Source organism: Staurois parvus, unplaced genomic scaffold (genome assembly GCF_062004578.1).
Source record: "Staurois parvus isolate SC_StPar_1 unplaced genomic scaffold, SC_StPar_1.0 ptg002496l, whole genome shotgun sequence".
Lineage (NCBI taxonomy): Eukaryota > Metazoa > Chordata > Amphibia > Anura > Ranidae > Staurois > Staurois parvus.
Window position 1 is genome coordinate 1 of NW_028320292.1, and position 15,752 is coordinate 15,752.

Below are 15,752 nucleotides of genomic sequence, written 5' to 3' on the forward strand. Positions count from 1 at the left end.
CTGTCCACCAAGAGAGCTGTGTCGTGGCCGTGACTCCCACATGCATGCGCAGGATTGATGTCATGGCGGCTCGGCCATTCAAGCAGACAAAGCCAGCGAACCCGGAAGGAAGACCGGGTGAAAATGGATTCCCTGCCAGCGATGACAGCGGACCGCTGGAGCGATCTGTTTTACAGGTCAGTTTGTTTTAACCTCTTCACGCCAGCCGAACGCAAATGTGCTGCCTCCCGATTTCTGGGCCTAGATGCCGAGCGGCCACACATTTGCGTTCTACTAAAAAAAGAACATATGTGCCGAGTGCGCGCGCCCTGAGCGCTCCCAGCACACATGTCCGGTACTCACGCAAAGGTCCCGATCGCCTCTTTCGATCGGGACCTTTCCCGATCATGTGACCGCCGTGGCGGCACGTCACGGCGGTCACATGACTCTAAACCCCGCCCCCCGGCTTCTGAAACCCTTAAAGGGCCGGGAGGCGCTGGCGCGAAGGGGTTAATATGCTAGCATGTGGACTTTACCCTGCAAGGAGACAAGTTTGTTTCTCGTTTCATCCAACATGGTTTACTAGCACTTGAACACAGAGTACTTAGTCGGTATTATATGCTGCTTGGATCTGATTTGCATTTTTGAAAAACTGACCAAGAGGGAAGAGATGGCAGCCGATGGCATTCTCTGTTCTGTCCACTTACATGTATTTTTTAATATGTGTTATGGATTGCATCAGGTTATTATTGATCGGTAGTAGGCTGATATCTAGTGGAGGTTTTGGTGCACTACAGCTTGTTTACCATGTGATTATGGTTTCTCCATCTGTCATCCCCCTCCTATTTAGTTCATTTCTAGCTAGACCCTCCCCATTGTTTCCGTGTTGCCTCAATCAGTGTTAAGCCTCGTACACACAATGAGAATATCAGACAAATGAACATCCTTTTTTTTTTTTTTTTTCAATCTAGTCTCATATCAAAAACAAATCTGTTACTTAAGTTACAAAAATTCTCATTAGACTGAATACCACTTTGGAAGTGATGTAATGTAATGTATTCTTTCCAAGCATGTGCAGTCTTGGTCACTCAATTTTTGTTTTTGTACAAATACACAGTGGCTCAAGGGTTGCACTTTTGCCTGGCAGTACTAGGGTCATTGGTTTGAATACCAACCATAGCACTGCCTGTTTGCATGTTCTCCCTGTGCCTGCGTGAGTTTCCTCGGGTTACTCCGGTTTCCTCCCACACTCCAAAGACATGCTGGTGGGTGAACTGGATCCTGTCCAAATTGGCCATAGTATGTGTGTGTATGAATGTGAGTTAGGGACCTTAGACTGTACACCCCTTGATGGTAAGGGACTGATGTGAATGTACAAAATAAATAAAAAAAAATAAAAATATTTACACACACACACACACACATATATATATACACACACACATACACATACACAGGCGTACCTCGGTTTATAAATTTAATGCGTTCTGCCGGACGTTTTGTATTGCGAAAAATTTGTAAACTGAAACGCGGTTTCCCATTGGAATGCATTGAAAACCAATTAATCCGTTCCGGAGGTCAGATATTTTTTTTAAAAAGTCTTATCTGTTCAAAACTCTTTATAAAGTGCACTTTAAAGGTACGGGGTCGGTGCTATAAACCTCCCAGGCGCAATGCATCCTGGGGAAACTTACTTCGTATTGCGAAAAAAATTTGTAAACCGAGGCATTATTTTCATTAGCAAAACGAAAATTACGTTAACTGTGGCGATCGTAAACCAAGGTACGCCTGTCTGTGTGTATATATAATGTGTGTGTAAATAAAATATATATATAAATAATATATATATATATATATATATATATATATATATATATATATATATATATATATATATATATATACATACATATACACATACATATACACACACATATATACACATATATATATATATATACACACACACACAGTGAAGGAAATGTGTATTTGCTCCCCGGCTGATTCTGAATGTTCGCCCCTCACAAAGAAATGATCGGTCTAACAATGGAATGTTCGGTGTAACACTGAGAGACAGAATACAACAACAAATTCAGCAGAAATGCGTCTAACAAATGATGACTGATCTGCATGTTCATGAGGGAAATAAGGATTTGATCCCCTTCACAAAACATGACTTAGTACTTGGTGGCAAATCCCTTGTTGGCAATCACAGAGGTCAGACGTTTCCTGGAGTTGGCCCCCAGGTTTGCACACATCTCAGGAGGGATTTTGGCCCACTCCTCTTGGCAGATCCTCTCCAAGTCATTAAGGTTGGGTGGCTGATATTTGGCAACTCAAACTTTCAGCTCTCTCCACAGATTTTCAATCGGATTAAGGTCTGGAGACTGGCTAGGCCACTCCAGGACCTTAATGTGCTTCTTCTTGAGCCGCTCCTTTGTTGCCTTGGCCGTGTGTTTTGGGTCATTGTCATGCTGGAACACCCATCCAGGACCCATTTTCAATGCCCTGGCTGAGGAAAGAAGGTTCTCACCCAAGATTTGAGGGTACATTGCCCCGTCCATCGTCCCTTTGATGTGGTGCAGTTGTCCTGTCCCCTTAGCAGAAAAACACCCCCAAAGCAGAATGTTTCCACCACCATGTTTCACAGTTGGGATGATGTTCTTGGGGTCATAGGCAGCATTCCTCCTCCTCCAAACATGGCAATCTGAGTTGATGCCAAAGCGCTCGATTTTGGTCTCATCTGACCACAACACTTCCCACCAGTCCTCCTCTGCATCATTCAGATGTTCAGTGGCAGACTTCAGACGGGCCTGGACATGTGCTTTCTTGAGCAGAGGGACCTTGCGGGCACTGCAGGATTTCAGTCCTTGTCGGCGTAGTGTGTTACCAATTGTTTTCTTGGTGACTGTGGTCCCAGCTGCCTGGAGATCATTGACAAGATCCTCACGTGTAGTTCTGGGATGATTCCTCACTGTTCTCATGATCATTGACACTCCACGAGGGGAGATCTTGCATGGTGCACCAGACCTAGGGAGACTGACACTTGTTTGGTGTTTCTTCCATTTGTGAATGATTGCACCAACTGTTGTCACCTTCTCACCAAGCTGCTTGGCCATAGTTTGGTAGCCCAGTCCAGCCTTGTGTAGGTCTACCATCTTGTCCCTGACATCCTTGGACAGCTCTTTGGTCTTTGCCATGGTGGAGAGTTTGGAATTTGATTGTTTGATTGCTCCTGTGGACAGGTGTCTTTTATACAGGTAACACAATGAGATTAGCAGCACTCCCTTTAAGAGACTGCTTCTAATCTCAGCTTGTTACCTGTATGAAAGACACCTGGTAGCCAGAAATCCTGCTGAATGATAGGGGATCAAATACTTCTTTCCCTCATGAACATGCAGATCAGTCATCATTTGTTAGATGCATTTCTGCTGAATTTGCTGTTGTATTCTGTCTCTCAGTGTTACACCAAACATTAAATTGTTAGACCGATCATTTCTGTGTGAGGGGCGAACCTTCAACATCAGCAGGGGAGAAAATACGCATTTCCTTCACTGTATATAGTATTTAGGAGGAATGTCCCATATGGATGTGGTAGATCTGAATCTTAGTAATGGCAAGATCTAAAAATGGTGATCTTGGCAGGGCACGCTAGAAAATTGTGAAGTGCACATTAAACTGATTGACCAATAAAGCATTCAAACCCCAAAAAGTCACTTTTCAGCAGATACTCACCCTAAGAGATTTGAGGTATAACTGAGTTGGATCATAATCCACCACAGGGAACTTCAGGGCTAGGATCTGAGCATCCTCCTCCAGAAGACCACGTAAAAACGACTTGGCGGCCTGATCCACCACCTCTCGGTGCCGAGGAATGTGCTTGGGGTTCAAGTGGATCAGGACATCATAGAGGTCTAGGGGAGGCCGGAAGATCACCTGGGCAAAAGAGAACATGTAGGTCAAATTTACAATTTGAATCTAAGAAAGGGATTGTACTGTAAATAAACCAACTTCTCAAAAGGACCGCAATATTAAAGTGTTACTAAACCCAGGAGTCTGCATTCACTATATCCGCTCTCCCCGGACCCCGCATTCACTATATCCGCTCTCCCCGGACCCCGCATTCACTATATCCGCTCTCCCCGGACCCCGCATTCACTATATCCGCTCTCCCCGGACCCTGCATTCACTATATCCGCTCTCCCCGGACCCTGCATTCACTATATCCGCTCTCCCCGGACCCTGCATTCACTATATCCGCTCTCCCCGGACCCTGCATTCACTATATCCGCTCTCCCCGGACCCTGCATTCACTATATCTGGTCTCCCCGGACCCTGCATTCACTATATCCGCTCTCCCCGGACCCTGCATTCACTATATCTGGTCTCCCCGGACCCCGCATTCACTATATCTGGTCTCCCCGGACCCCGCATTCACTATATCCGCTCTCCCTGGACCCCGCATTCACTATATCTGGTCTCCCTGGACCCCGCATTCACTATATCCGCTCTCCCCGGACCCCGCATTCACTATATCCGCTCTCCCCGGACCCCGCATTCACTATATCTGGTCTCCCCGGACCCTGCATTCACTATATCCGCTCTCCCCGGACCCTGCATTCACTATATCTGGTCTCCCCGGACCCTGCATTCACTATATCCGCTCTCCCCGGACCCTGCATTCACTATATCTGGTCTCCCCGGACCCTGCATTCACTATATCCGCTCTCCCCGGACCCTGCATTCACTATATCTGGTCTCCCCGGACCCTGCATTCACTATATCTGGTCTCCCACAGTACGCAGAACATGGAAATGCAATTATTTAATAAATATAAACTGCTAAATCCCTTTTCTGATCAGCAGTATATAGCAGTCTTGGGACCTCTATCAGAGTCCAGCAGAGCACTGGTTAAATCTTGTAGGAGAATGCAGAACCCCTGACCTCTGTCTGGACAGTGCTGATTGGCCCTTTTCTGATCACATGCACTCTCCCAAGGAAAAAAAAAACCTCTCAAGCAATACACACCAAACTGAGCATGTGCAGTGACTCCCAACATGGCTTATCAGGAGATAAGAGGGGGGCACTGGAAGAAGGGGATGATCAGAGAAGACAGGATCAAACAGCCTTTATACACAATGCAGAGGATTAACCCCTTAGGTCCCACAGTGAGTATAACAAGCATGCTTTGCTGCATCTACAGACTGATTGTACTGTTGGGGGTTCAGTAACACTTTGAGATCTGGGAATAGGATGAACAAATGAGAAGTCAAAACAGAAAACACAGCCTGAAAGTCATTCATTTGAGCGCTTGTAAATTCTAGGTTTGAGCTATTGCACTCTGTAAAAATACAGGCATTTTAGAACAGGTGGTAAGGGGATAAAGAAACGTATGTGACAAGGAGCCTAGATGGCCACATTCTGCCTACAAAAAGGATTACAAAAATATAATGGTCAGGCTGCGATCTTACCGCCCCCCACCCCCCACTCCTTTACGCTGCAAAGGCGGGGGGTTGTACATATGGCACGGCAAAAATGAGCCCTACTGTTACAATCGGTGGGCAGTACCACCCGCAGAACACGATCTATTTACATGGCGGCACCCCGCACTCGTGTGCAATGCATGTGGTGCACTGGTGAGGGGTTTAGGAGGTTAAAGCAGGTGGTGAGGAGGGGATTATAGTGCCTCCTCCCCACCTGTCAAATACCCACAATGCAGATCTCTCCTCCGGGGGGCAAAACCAGTGTCATTAGGCGGCCATGCCACACTTTCATGTCATTTTTCTGCCTTGTATCGAACTGCATTAGGTTGTTATTGTTTTGTTGTATGCTGACATCTACTGGCAGTTTCTTGCCACTACAGCTTATTTACATTGTGAAGTTGGTATCTTCCTCTGTCATCCCCTTCGGTTTAGTGCTAGTTAGTTTAGTCCCAGCTAGAACCTCTGCATTTCTACCATGTTCCCTCAGTCAGGGTTAGTTATTTACAGAGATAGGGCTTAGAAAAATCGCGTTCTTGTTACTCTTCAAAAGACTGAAAAAACATCCTTTGTACCGCAATTAGCTGAAGTAAACGTTGTGTTGGATTCAACTTCTTGTATCTTATTGAAGAGTTAAGCTGCCTGTGGATGGTGTCAAGTCAACAAGTGACCATACTATCCTGACAAACTGGGTCTGAAGGAGGTATGTCAATGCATAAAGCGGCAATTGAGATGGAACACAAGTACTTAGGTAGCTGTCACTGAACACGCATCCACACTGTAAGATTTCCTCTCCATTCTAACAGCTCAAACATGTTGGATTTTGACTTAAATCCTGACGATCACCGGGACGAAGAGAGGGGGGAGAATCTTGCCAGCAGGGATAGGAATAATAGCCTGACCAGGGAGGTCCAACCTCACTACTCCTTCCAAAATTTAAAAAAAAACAAAAATTGCTCAATTTAACCTCTTCACGTCGGCCGAACGCAAATGTGCGTCCTCCCAGCATCTGGGCCTAGACACTGAACGGCCGCACATTTGCGCTCTATTAAAAAAGAACATATGTGCTGAGAGCGCGCGTACTCACGGATAGGTCCCGATCTCCTCTTTCGATCGGGACCTTTCCCGATCATGTGACCGCCGTGACGGCGTGTCACATGACCCTAAACCCCGCCCCACCCTTAACGGGCGCCGGTGCGAAGGGGTTAAATAGACTTTAAAGGAGTTATTTTGCGGTCAAGTGTCAAATATTCAGACCAATAATTCTAACAATCGCTGACTGCATGCTTGTTTGGGTCTGTGAAAGCCTAGATACACTGAACATCTCAGTGTCCAGCAGAGAACTTGTTAAAGCCTGTAGGAGTTTTCATTCTTCCCTGATTGTCCTATGAGGCAGCAGGACCCCTGACCCTCTTTCTGGACATACACACCCTGTTAAGCCCGGGTTCACATATATGAGGTGCGGTATATCGCATGTGATTCAAACAGGAACCGCACCGCATTCCTGTGCCAATCACATGCGATTTGTGTGCATTGCGATCGGAGTTGTATATTTTGTATGGCTCTAATCGGAGTTTTCATTCTTCCCTGATTGTCCTATGAGGCAGCAGGACCCCTGACCCTCTGTCTGGACATACACACCCTATTAAGCCCGGGTTCACATATATGCGGTGCGGTAAGCGGTATATCGCATGTGATCTGCACAGGAACCACACCGCATTCCTGTGCCAATCACATGCGATTTGTGTGCGGTGCAATCAGAGCCGTACATTTTGGTGCAGTGCAATTAGAGCCATACAAAAACGTGTAGGACCCTTTTTTTGGTCCGCACTAGAATCGGATTGCATAGGCGTGCATACTGGTCCCCTGGGCATACAGACCCTATTAATCCTGGGTTCACATATATGCGGTGCGGTATATCGCATGTGATTGGCACTGGAAACGCACCGCATTCCTGTGCCAATCACATGCGATTTGTGTGCGGTGCGATCGGAGTCGTATATTTTGTACGGCTCTAATCGCACTGCACCAAAAACGTGTAGGACCCTTTTTTTGAATCCGCACTAGAATCGGATCGCATAGGTGTGCATACTCGTCCCCTGGGCATACAGACCCTGTTAAGCCCGGGTTCACATATATGAGGTGCGGTATATCGCATGTGATTCGCATTGGAAACGCACCGCATTCCTGTGCCAATCACATGCGATTTGTGTGCGGTGCAATCAGAGCCGTACATTTTGGTGCAGTGCAATTAGAGCCATACAAAAACGTGTAGGACCCTTTTTTTGAATCCGCACTAGAATCGGATCGCATAGGTGTGCATACTCGTCCCCTGGGCATACAGACCCTATTAATCCTGGGTTCACATATACGCAGTGCGGTATATCGCATGTGATTTGCACTGAAAACGCACCAAATTCCTGTGCCAATCACATGCAATTTGCGTGCGGTGCGATCGGAGTCGTATATTTTGTATGGCTCTAATCGCATTGCACCAGCACCAATAACGTGCAGGACCCTTTTTTTGAATCGGCACTAGAATCGGATCGCATAGGTGTGCATACTGGTCCCCTGGGCATACACACCCTGTTAAGCCCGGGTTCACATATATGAGGTGCGGTATATCGCATGTGATTCGCATTGGAAACGCACCGCATTCCTGTGCCAATCACATGCGATTTGTGTGCAGTGCAATTAGAGCCATACAAAAATGGGCAAGACCCTTTTTTTGGTCCGCACTAGAATCGGATCGCATGGGTGTGCATACTGGTCCCCTGGGCATACACACCCTATTAATCCTGGGTTCACATATATGTAGTGCGGTATATCGCATGTGATTTGCACTGGAAACGCACTGCATTCCTGGGCAAATCACATGCGATTTGTGTGCGGTGCGATCGGAGTCATATATTTTGTATGGCTCTAATCGCACTGCACCAGCACCAATAACGGGCAAGACCCTTTTTTTGAATCCGCACTAGAATCGGATCGCATAGGTGTGCATACTGGTCCCCTGGGCATACACACCATTAAGCCCGGGTTCACATATATGCGGTGCGGTATATCGCATGTGATTCGCACTGGAAACGCACCGCATTCCTGTGCCAATCACATGCGATTTGCGTGCGGTGCGATCAGAGCCGTACATTTTGTATGGCTCAAACCGCACAGCACCAAAAACAGGCAAGACCCTTTTTTTGGTCCGCATTAGAATCGGATCGCATAGGTGTGCATACTCGTCCCCTGGGCATACAGACCCTATTAAGCCCGGGTTCACATATATGCACCGCATTCCTGTGCCAATCACATGCGATTAGTGTGCGGTGTGGTATATGGCATGTGATTCGCACAAGAACCGCACCACATTCCTGTGCAAATCATATGCGATTTGTGTGCGGTGCGATCGGAGCCATTCATTTTGTATAGCTCTAATCGCACTGCACCAAAAACGTGCAGGACCCTTTTTTTGATCCGCACTAGAATCGGATTGCATGGGTATGCGATTGAATTTCGCACATCGCACTGCGTTTTGCGGACCGCTTTCAGGGTGTTGTTAACTTAACATTCACACCCGCAACAGTTCGCGTGAACGGGGTGCGATTCTGATGCGGTGCGGAACAGAAAACGCTGCGAATTCCGCACCGCATCACTGTAATCCGGGGCTCAAGGGACAGCAGGGCCGGGCTGGAAGGGATTAAAGACTTTAATTCCGTTTTAAATATTTATTGTTGTTAAGAATGTTAAAGTACAAAAATGTCAGCTCAACCAAGATGCCAATTACTGACCCATTAGAGAAACCCTCGGCGTGGGCCCCATGAGGACGTCTCACTGAAAGCGATTCTTACATAGAAACCCCGGACAAAGGATTTATTTGCTGTGAAATCATTCGCACCAGACACACAGATAACGTTTGAGATTGCAAATAAAGACGCCTCCTCTACAAAGGAACGGCGGTAGGGATAGCATTGATGTGCAGAGGACCCTGCAGCCGCGATTGGCCGTGGACGGGACAGCAAGCCGGAATCTCACTCCCCCGCTCTGCGGAGTTATACAGAGAAGACAAACAGAAATTCACCCGGGTTGCATAACTGGCACTGTGCAAGATGAGACCTGACAGAAAGACTCGTTTTTCACTCAGGCGTAGAAAATCTGGTCTGTATTGTATAACACACTGCCGCAGCGACAGGTGGGAGACTGCCTCACCTACGAGGGGATTCCCGAGTGCTTATGAAAGATACAAAAGGAGTCAGGATGGATGGATACCAGACCGTCACACCTATAGGAATCCAAAAACTGCTGCACTAGCTTTGTGGTTGATATTGGAAAACATTTTTGCCCATATTGGTTGGGAAATGAGGCTTGGCTTCCTGGAGTCCTCCTGTTTCCGGCTTCCTTTATCCCATTGTTTTGGATGTGTATTTAATATGTGGTGCACAAGTGGGGTTTCTGATCCCCCCCCCCCCCCCCAGTTGACATCATATCGAATGAAACACGCACACTTGTGACGTCATCACGCACTGCAGAACCAAGAAGCGATCTGCACCCCCGCCCCAGGATCTGTTGCCTTGTGTATCGCTGTGTTCGGTTTTATTTTTTTATCATTCCTCACATCTGTATGACCTTGCTGGATATTCCATTCCAAAAACACGGGATGATACAGGGAAGTTGGATTCCCTTTTCTGTACAGGCTTTCCACAACATTTTGGAGGGTGTTTGTGGGAAATTTGGGCCCATTCAGCCAAAAAATGACATCGGCGAGTTCAGGTACTGATGTTGGAACTGGCTTACAATCAGGGGCGGACTGACAACTCATGGTGCCCCCAGGCAATAGGGGATCATGGGGCCCCTGTGTGCTTGCCCAAACTCAAAAAAAGCCTATGAAAAAGGTACCAGGGGCATTTCATGGGGCCCCCTACTGACCCTGGGCCCTCGGGCAGTGCCTGAGTTTCCAAATGGTCAGCCCGTCCCTGCTTACAATCAATGTTCCAATTCATCCCAATGCGGTTTAGTAGTCAGAGCTCTATGCAGGCCACTTGAGTGCCTCTACACCAGCATTTCTCAACCTTTCTTTAGTCACAACACCCCTTAAAAGTCTGCAATTCTCTCAAGGCACTTCAGTCTGAAAAGGGGTCTCCCTTTACATCGGGACCCCCGTCACATTAGGGACCCCCTTTTCACATCAGGGTCCTCAGCCACCCCCCTTTCATTTACATTAAAGTGCTAAACCCCCCTATTAGAAAAGAGTCTGCAGTCCACTCCTCTACCCTCTCACATCAGAGTCCTCAGTCTCCTATCCCTCTTCACACCAGACTCCCAATCGTTAGTGGGGAACAAAGTGATCAGTGACAGACGGGATTGTGAGCCGCCAGACATGCAAAGTGGAACTCAAGGGGATGCTGTTGGTTAACCAGTCGCCAGTAACAGGCATCAGGCTGGGGAACTTTCATAAACATTCTGGAGAACAGAGTGGTCAGTGGCAGCCGGGATTGAGAGCCACCAGCCGTGGAAAGTGGAGCTCTAGGGGAGGATCATTTGTTAACCAGTCCCCAGTAACAGGCATCAGGCTGGGGAACTTTCATAAACATTCTGGAGAACAGAGTGGTCAGTGGCAGCTGGGATTGAGAGCTCCCAGCCGTGGAAAGTGGAGCTCAAGGGGACGATCATTTGTTAACCAGTCCCCAGTAACAGGCATCAGGCTGGGGATCTTTAATAAACATTCTGCAAGCAGTTATGGGTTAAATGAGTCACTACCTGTAAATGATTAGTGAGCTTACAATAAACACCCTGCATAAATAACTCACATCTATTTCCCAACCATTAGTGGAGAACAGAGTGGTCAGTGACAGACAGGATGAGAGCCACCAGCCGTGCAAAGTGGAGCTCAAGGGGAGGATCATTTGTTAACCAGTCCCCAGTAACAGGCATCAGGCTGGGGAACTTTCATAAAGATTCTGGAGAACAGAGTGGTCAGTGGCAGCTGGGATTGAGAGCCACCAGCCGTGCAAATGAGAGCTCAAGAGGCTGATCATTTGGTAACCAGTCCCCAGTAACAGGCATCAGGCTGGGGAACTTTCATAAAGATTCTGGAGAACAGAGTGGTCAGTGGCAGCTGGGATTGAGAGCCACCAGCCGTGCAAAGTGGAGCTCAAGGGGAGGATGCTTGTTAACTAGTCCACAGTAACAGGCATCAGGCTGGAGAACGTTCATAAACATTCTGGAGAACAAAGTGGTCAGTGGCAGCAGGGATTGAGAGCCACCAGATGTGGAAAGTGGAGCTCAAGGGGAGGATCATTTGGTAACCAGTCTCCAGTAACAGGCATCAGGCTGGAGAATTTTCATAAACATTCTGGAGAACAGAGTGGTCAGCGGCAGCTGGGATTGAGAGCCACCAACCGTGCAAGTGGAGCTCAAGAGGCTGATCATTTGGTAACCAGTCCCCAGTAACAGGCATCAGGCTGGGGAACATTCAAAAACATTCTGGAGAACAGAGTGGTCAGCGACAGCTTTGATTGAGAGCCACCAGACATGCAAATGGGAGCTCAACAGGATGATCATTTGTTAACCCGTCCCCAGTAACAGGCACCAGGCTGGGGAACTTTCATAAAGATTCTGGAGAACAGAGTGGTCAGCGACAGCTGGGATTGAGAGCCACCAGCCGTGCAAAGTGGAGCTCAAGAGGCTGATCATTTGGTAACCAGTCCCCAGTAACAGGCTGGGGAACATTCAAAAACATTCTGAAGAACAGAGTGGTCAGCGACAGCTGGGATTGAGAGCCACCAGACATGCAAATGGGAGCTCAACAGGATGATCATTTGGTAACCCGTCCCCAGTAACAGGCATCAGGCTGGGGAACTTTCATAAAGATTCTGGAGAACAGAGTGGTCAGCGACAGCTGGGATTGAGAGCCACCAGCCGTGCAAAGTGGAGCTCAAGGGGAGGATGTCCCCAGTAACAGGCATCAGGCTGGGGAACGTTCATAAACATTCTGACAGCAGGAAGGGGTTAAATGAGACACTACTACTAAATGATTAGCATGCTACAATAAATAAACTCGTGGTTTGCCAGCATACAATCAGTGGGTTGACAACAACCCTGACCACAAGTCTAATCATGCCAGCCTGCCCAGTGCCAGCAAATGCCATGTCTGCAACCTAACCTAGTGGAATGCAATGAAGCAGCATGGAGTAGAAGAGCAAGGCACACATGGAAAATATGTTCAGTATGCTCTTCCTTTGTACAGGGGATTGGGTGCGTCAAGAAGTAACGCCCATCCATTGGTTCTGCTTCAATGGAGATGCGAGAACAAACAAAAAATATTTACTGGATTCTAAAGAGCTGGCTGGGAGCCGACAATGGTCTAAGGGTTGAACAATCAATAGGATTACCCGGACAAGTGCCCCTCCGTAAGTCCAACACTACGAATCAAGAGGCTGCAAGCGACGTGCGTTACTACTGAGAGGTGGATTGTAAACACCTGAATCTGAACAGCAACGCACACCGTTCTCATGCAGCGGCAATCTGCTTCGAAGGTTTTACCTCTTTCTACTTCTGATATGTACAGTGGTCAGCATGAATGAGTACAACCCTTTTGAAAAGTGAGATTTTAATCAAAATCTCAATGAACACAAGAACAATTTCCAAAATTTTGACAAAACTGAGTTTTATAGAACATTTGATTAGCTCGTGACATGAAAGGAAGGTGAATAATATCACTTAGATGTCAAAATCAAATTAGTTGATGCAAAAATGAACACACCCCACAACAAAGACTCCTCCATCTAGTATTCTGTATGACCTCCATGATTTGTAAGGACGGCACCAAGTCTTCTAGGCATGGAATGGACAAGTTGGCGACATATTGCAACATCGATCTTTTTCCATTCTTCAAGAACGACCTCTTTAGAGCCTGAATTCTGGATGGAGAGTGATGCTCAGCTTGTCTCTTCAGAATTCCCCATAGGTTTTCAATAGGGTTCAGATCAGGAGACATGCTTGGCCACGGAATCACTGTCACCCGGTTCGTCTTCAGAAATGCAACAGTGGCCTTAGATGTGTGTTTTGGATCATTGTCATGTTGAAAAAGTGCACGATGACCAAGGGCACGGAGTGATGGCAGCATCTTCTCTTTCAATATAGAGCAGTACATCTGTGAATTCATGATAGCATCCATGAAATGCAGCTCCCCGACACCAACAGCACTTATGAAGCCCCACAGAAGGACACTGCCACCACCGTGTTTCACAGTAGGCACCATGCATTTTTCTTTGTACTCCTCACCTTTGTGACATCATACAGTTTTGAAGCCATCAGTTCCAAAAACATTTATCTTGGTCTCATCACTCCAGAGTAGAGTCCCAGTGGTCTTCTTTTTCAGCATGGGCCCTGGCAAATTCTAGGTGGGCTTTTTTGTGCATGGGCTTTCGGAGAGTGTTCCTTCATGGTTGACACCCATGCATGCCATTCCTCTGCAGTGTACGCCGTATTGTGTCACGGGAAACGATCACCCAAGTTTTTTTACTTCTTTAGCTAACTGCAGTGAACTTGCATTGCGATTTTCTTCAACCCTTCTCATCAGAAGATGCTCCTGTCAAGGTGTTAACTTCCACGGACAGCCTGGATGTCTCTGTGAAATGGTTGCAGTTCCATATTTATTACATTTTTGTATCACTTTTCCTACAGTATTCTGACTGATAAGTAAAGCTTTGCTGATCTTCTTGTAGCCTTCACCTTTCTTGTGTATAGAAATTTTTTTCTTTCTCAGGCCTTGTGACATTTCTCTTCCATGTGATGCCATTGCTGACAGCATGAAATGGGAGGGGTTTTCTTTGTTAGGTAACGCCCTTTTATAATCAACCATCTACTGGACACCTATTTAATGAATAATTAGACTCCCCTGTAGTTGAATTCTTATTAGGATTTTGTTGTCTAAAATGTGTCTTTGCTCCTAAGACTTTCATTGGGGTGTGTTCATTTTCGCAGCATGGTCAGGAATGAATTTGTTAGGAAAAATATATTTTTGCGTGTGCAAATTACCAAATCTTGTTTGCAATCAAAGGCCGGCATTTGTGGGAGGATTTTGTAGTATAGTGTCCCATAGGAAATGTTGATTCTGAAAGTAAAGATTTTCTGACAAATCTATTGGGGTGTACTCAGTTATGCTAAGCACTGTATGTGAAAGTGACCCCCTAAAGTGATATTGATGCCAATTTTTTTAAATACACCCTGAAAAGACAACCTGTCCCATCTTCCAGTCCTCATATCTTTGCTCTGTTTCATGGCCTCATAAACACAGCTGCAGCTGTCAGTCACAGGGTCCCACCCAGTGATTACCCGCCGGTGCCCAGTGATTATCGAGGATCTCCAATGGGGGGAGGACTGTTTTGTTTACTAACAGTTCTCCTCCTTGTCACCTCGGGCACACTGCACAGTCCAGCTATCCAGAGCAGTGTGCTTACTGTGAAGCACACAGACACCACCCCCTGCTAAAACACTCCCAGCACACAGTTAACCCTTTGATCGCCCCTCATGTTTACCCCTTCCTGCCCAGTGCCATTAGTACAATGTCAATGCTTTTTTTTTTTTTGTAGCACTGATCACTGTATTGGTGTCACTGGGGATGTCAGTGACACCAAGTCAGTTCCCTCCAGTGTCAGAATGTCCACCGCAGTCCCGCTATAAGTCGCTGATTGCCACCATTACTAGTAAAAATTAAAAAATAAATAAATAAATCCCAGTATCTATACCACTCTTTGTAAATGCTATAAATTTCACGTAAACCAATTAATTTACACATATTGGGATTTTTTTTTTTTTTTTTTAGCAAAGACACGGAGCAGAATACATTTGGCTTAAATTAATGACAAAATGTGATTTTTTTTATTTTTTTACTGGACATGTTTAAACAGCAAAAAGTCAAAAATATAAGTTTTTTTTTTTCTCAAAATTCTTTTTTTTTTTTTTTTTTATAGTGCAAAAAATAAAAAAAAAAACACACAGGCAATCAAATACCACCGAAAGAAAGCTCAATTAGTGGGGGGGGGGAATGACATACATTTAATTTGGGTGCAGCGTTGCATGACCGCGCAATTGTCAGTTAAAGTAATGCAGCGCAGTAACGCAAAAAATAACATGTTCAGGAAGGGGGGGGGGGAATCCTCAGGAGGGCGAGGGGTTAAAAGGTGACAGTGTGGGGGGCTAGGAAGGGGGTGCTGCATCGTAACCTGTTACACCCTAAATACAGGAAGGGGGGGAATCCTCAGGAGGGCGAGGGGTTAAAAGGTGACAGTGTGGGGG

The 15,752-nt window shown here is 46.5% G+C and overlaps 1 protein-coding gene across 1 annotated transcript in view; it reads right to left on the reverse strand.

Moving 5' to 3' along the window:
* Positions 1–3,714: 3,714 nt before the first annotated feature.
* Positions 3,715–15,752, reverse strand: part of LOC149430723 (nucleolar protein 6-like) — a gene marked incomplete at both ends in the record, with an annotated part of 41,830 nt that continues 29,792 nt past the window's right edge. The window contains one exon of the mRNA XM_089666056.1: positions 3,715–3,915. Within this exon, the coding sequence (XP_089522182.1) occupies positions 3,715–3,915 (201 nt within the window). The remainder of the gene's footprint in view (positions 3,916–15,752) is intronic.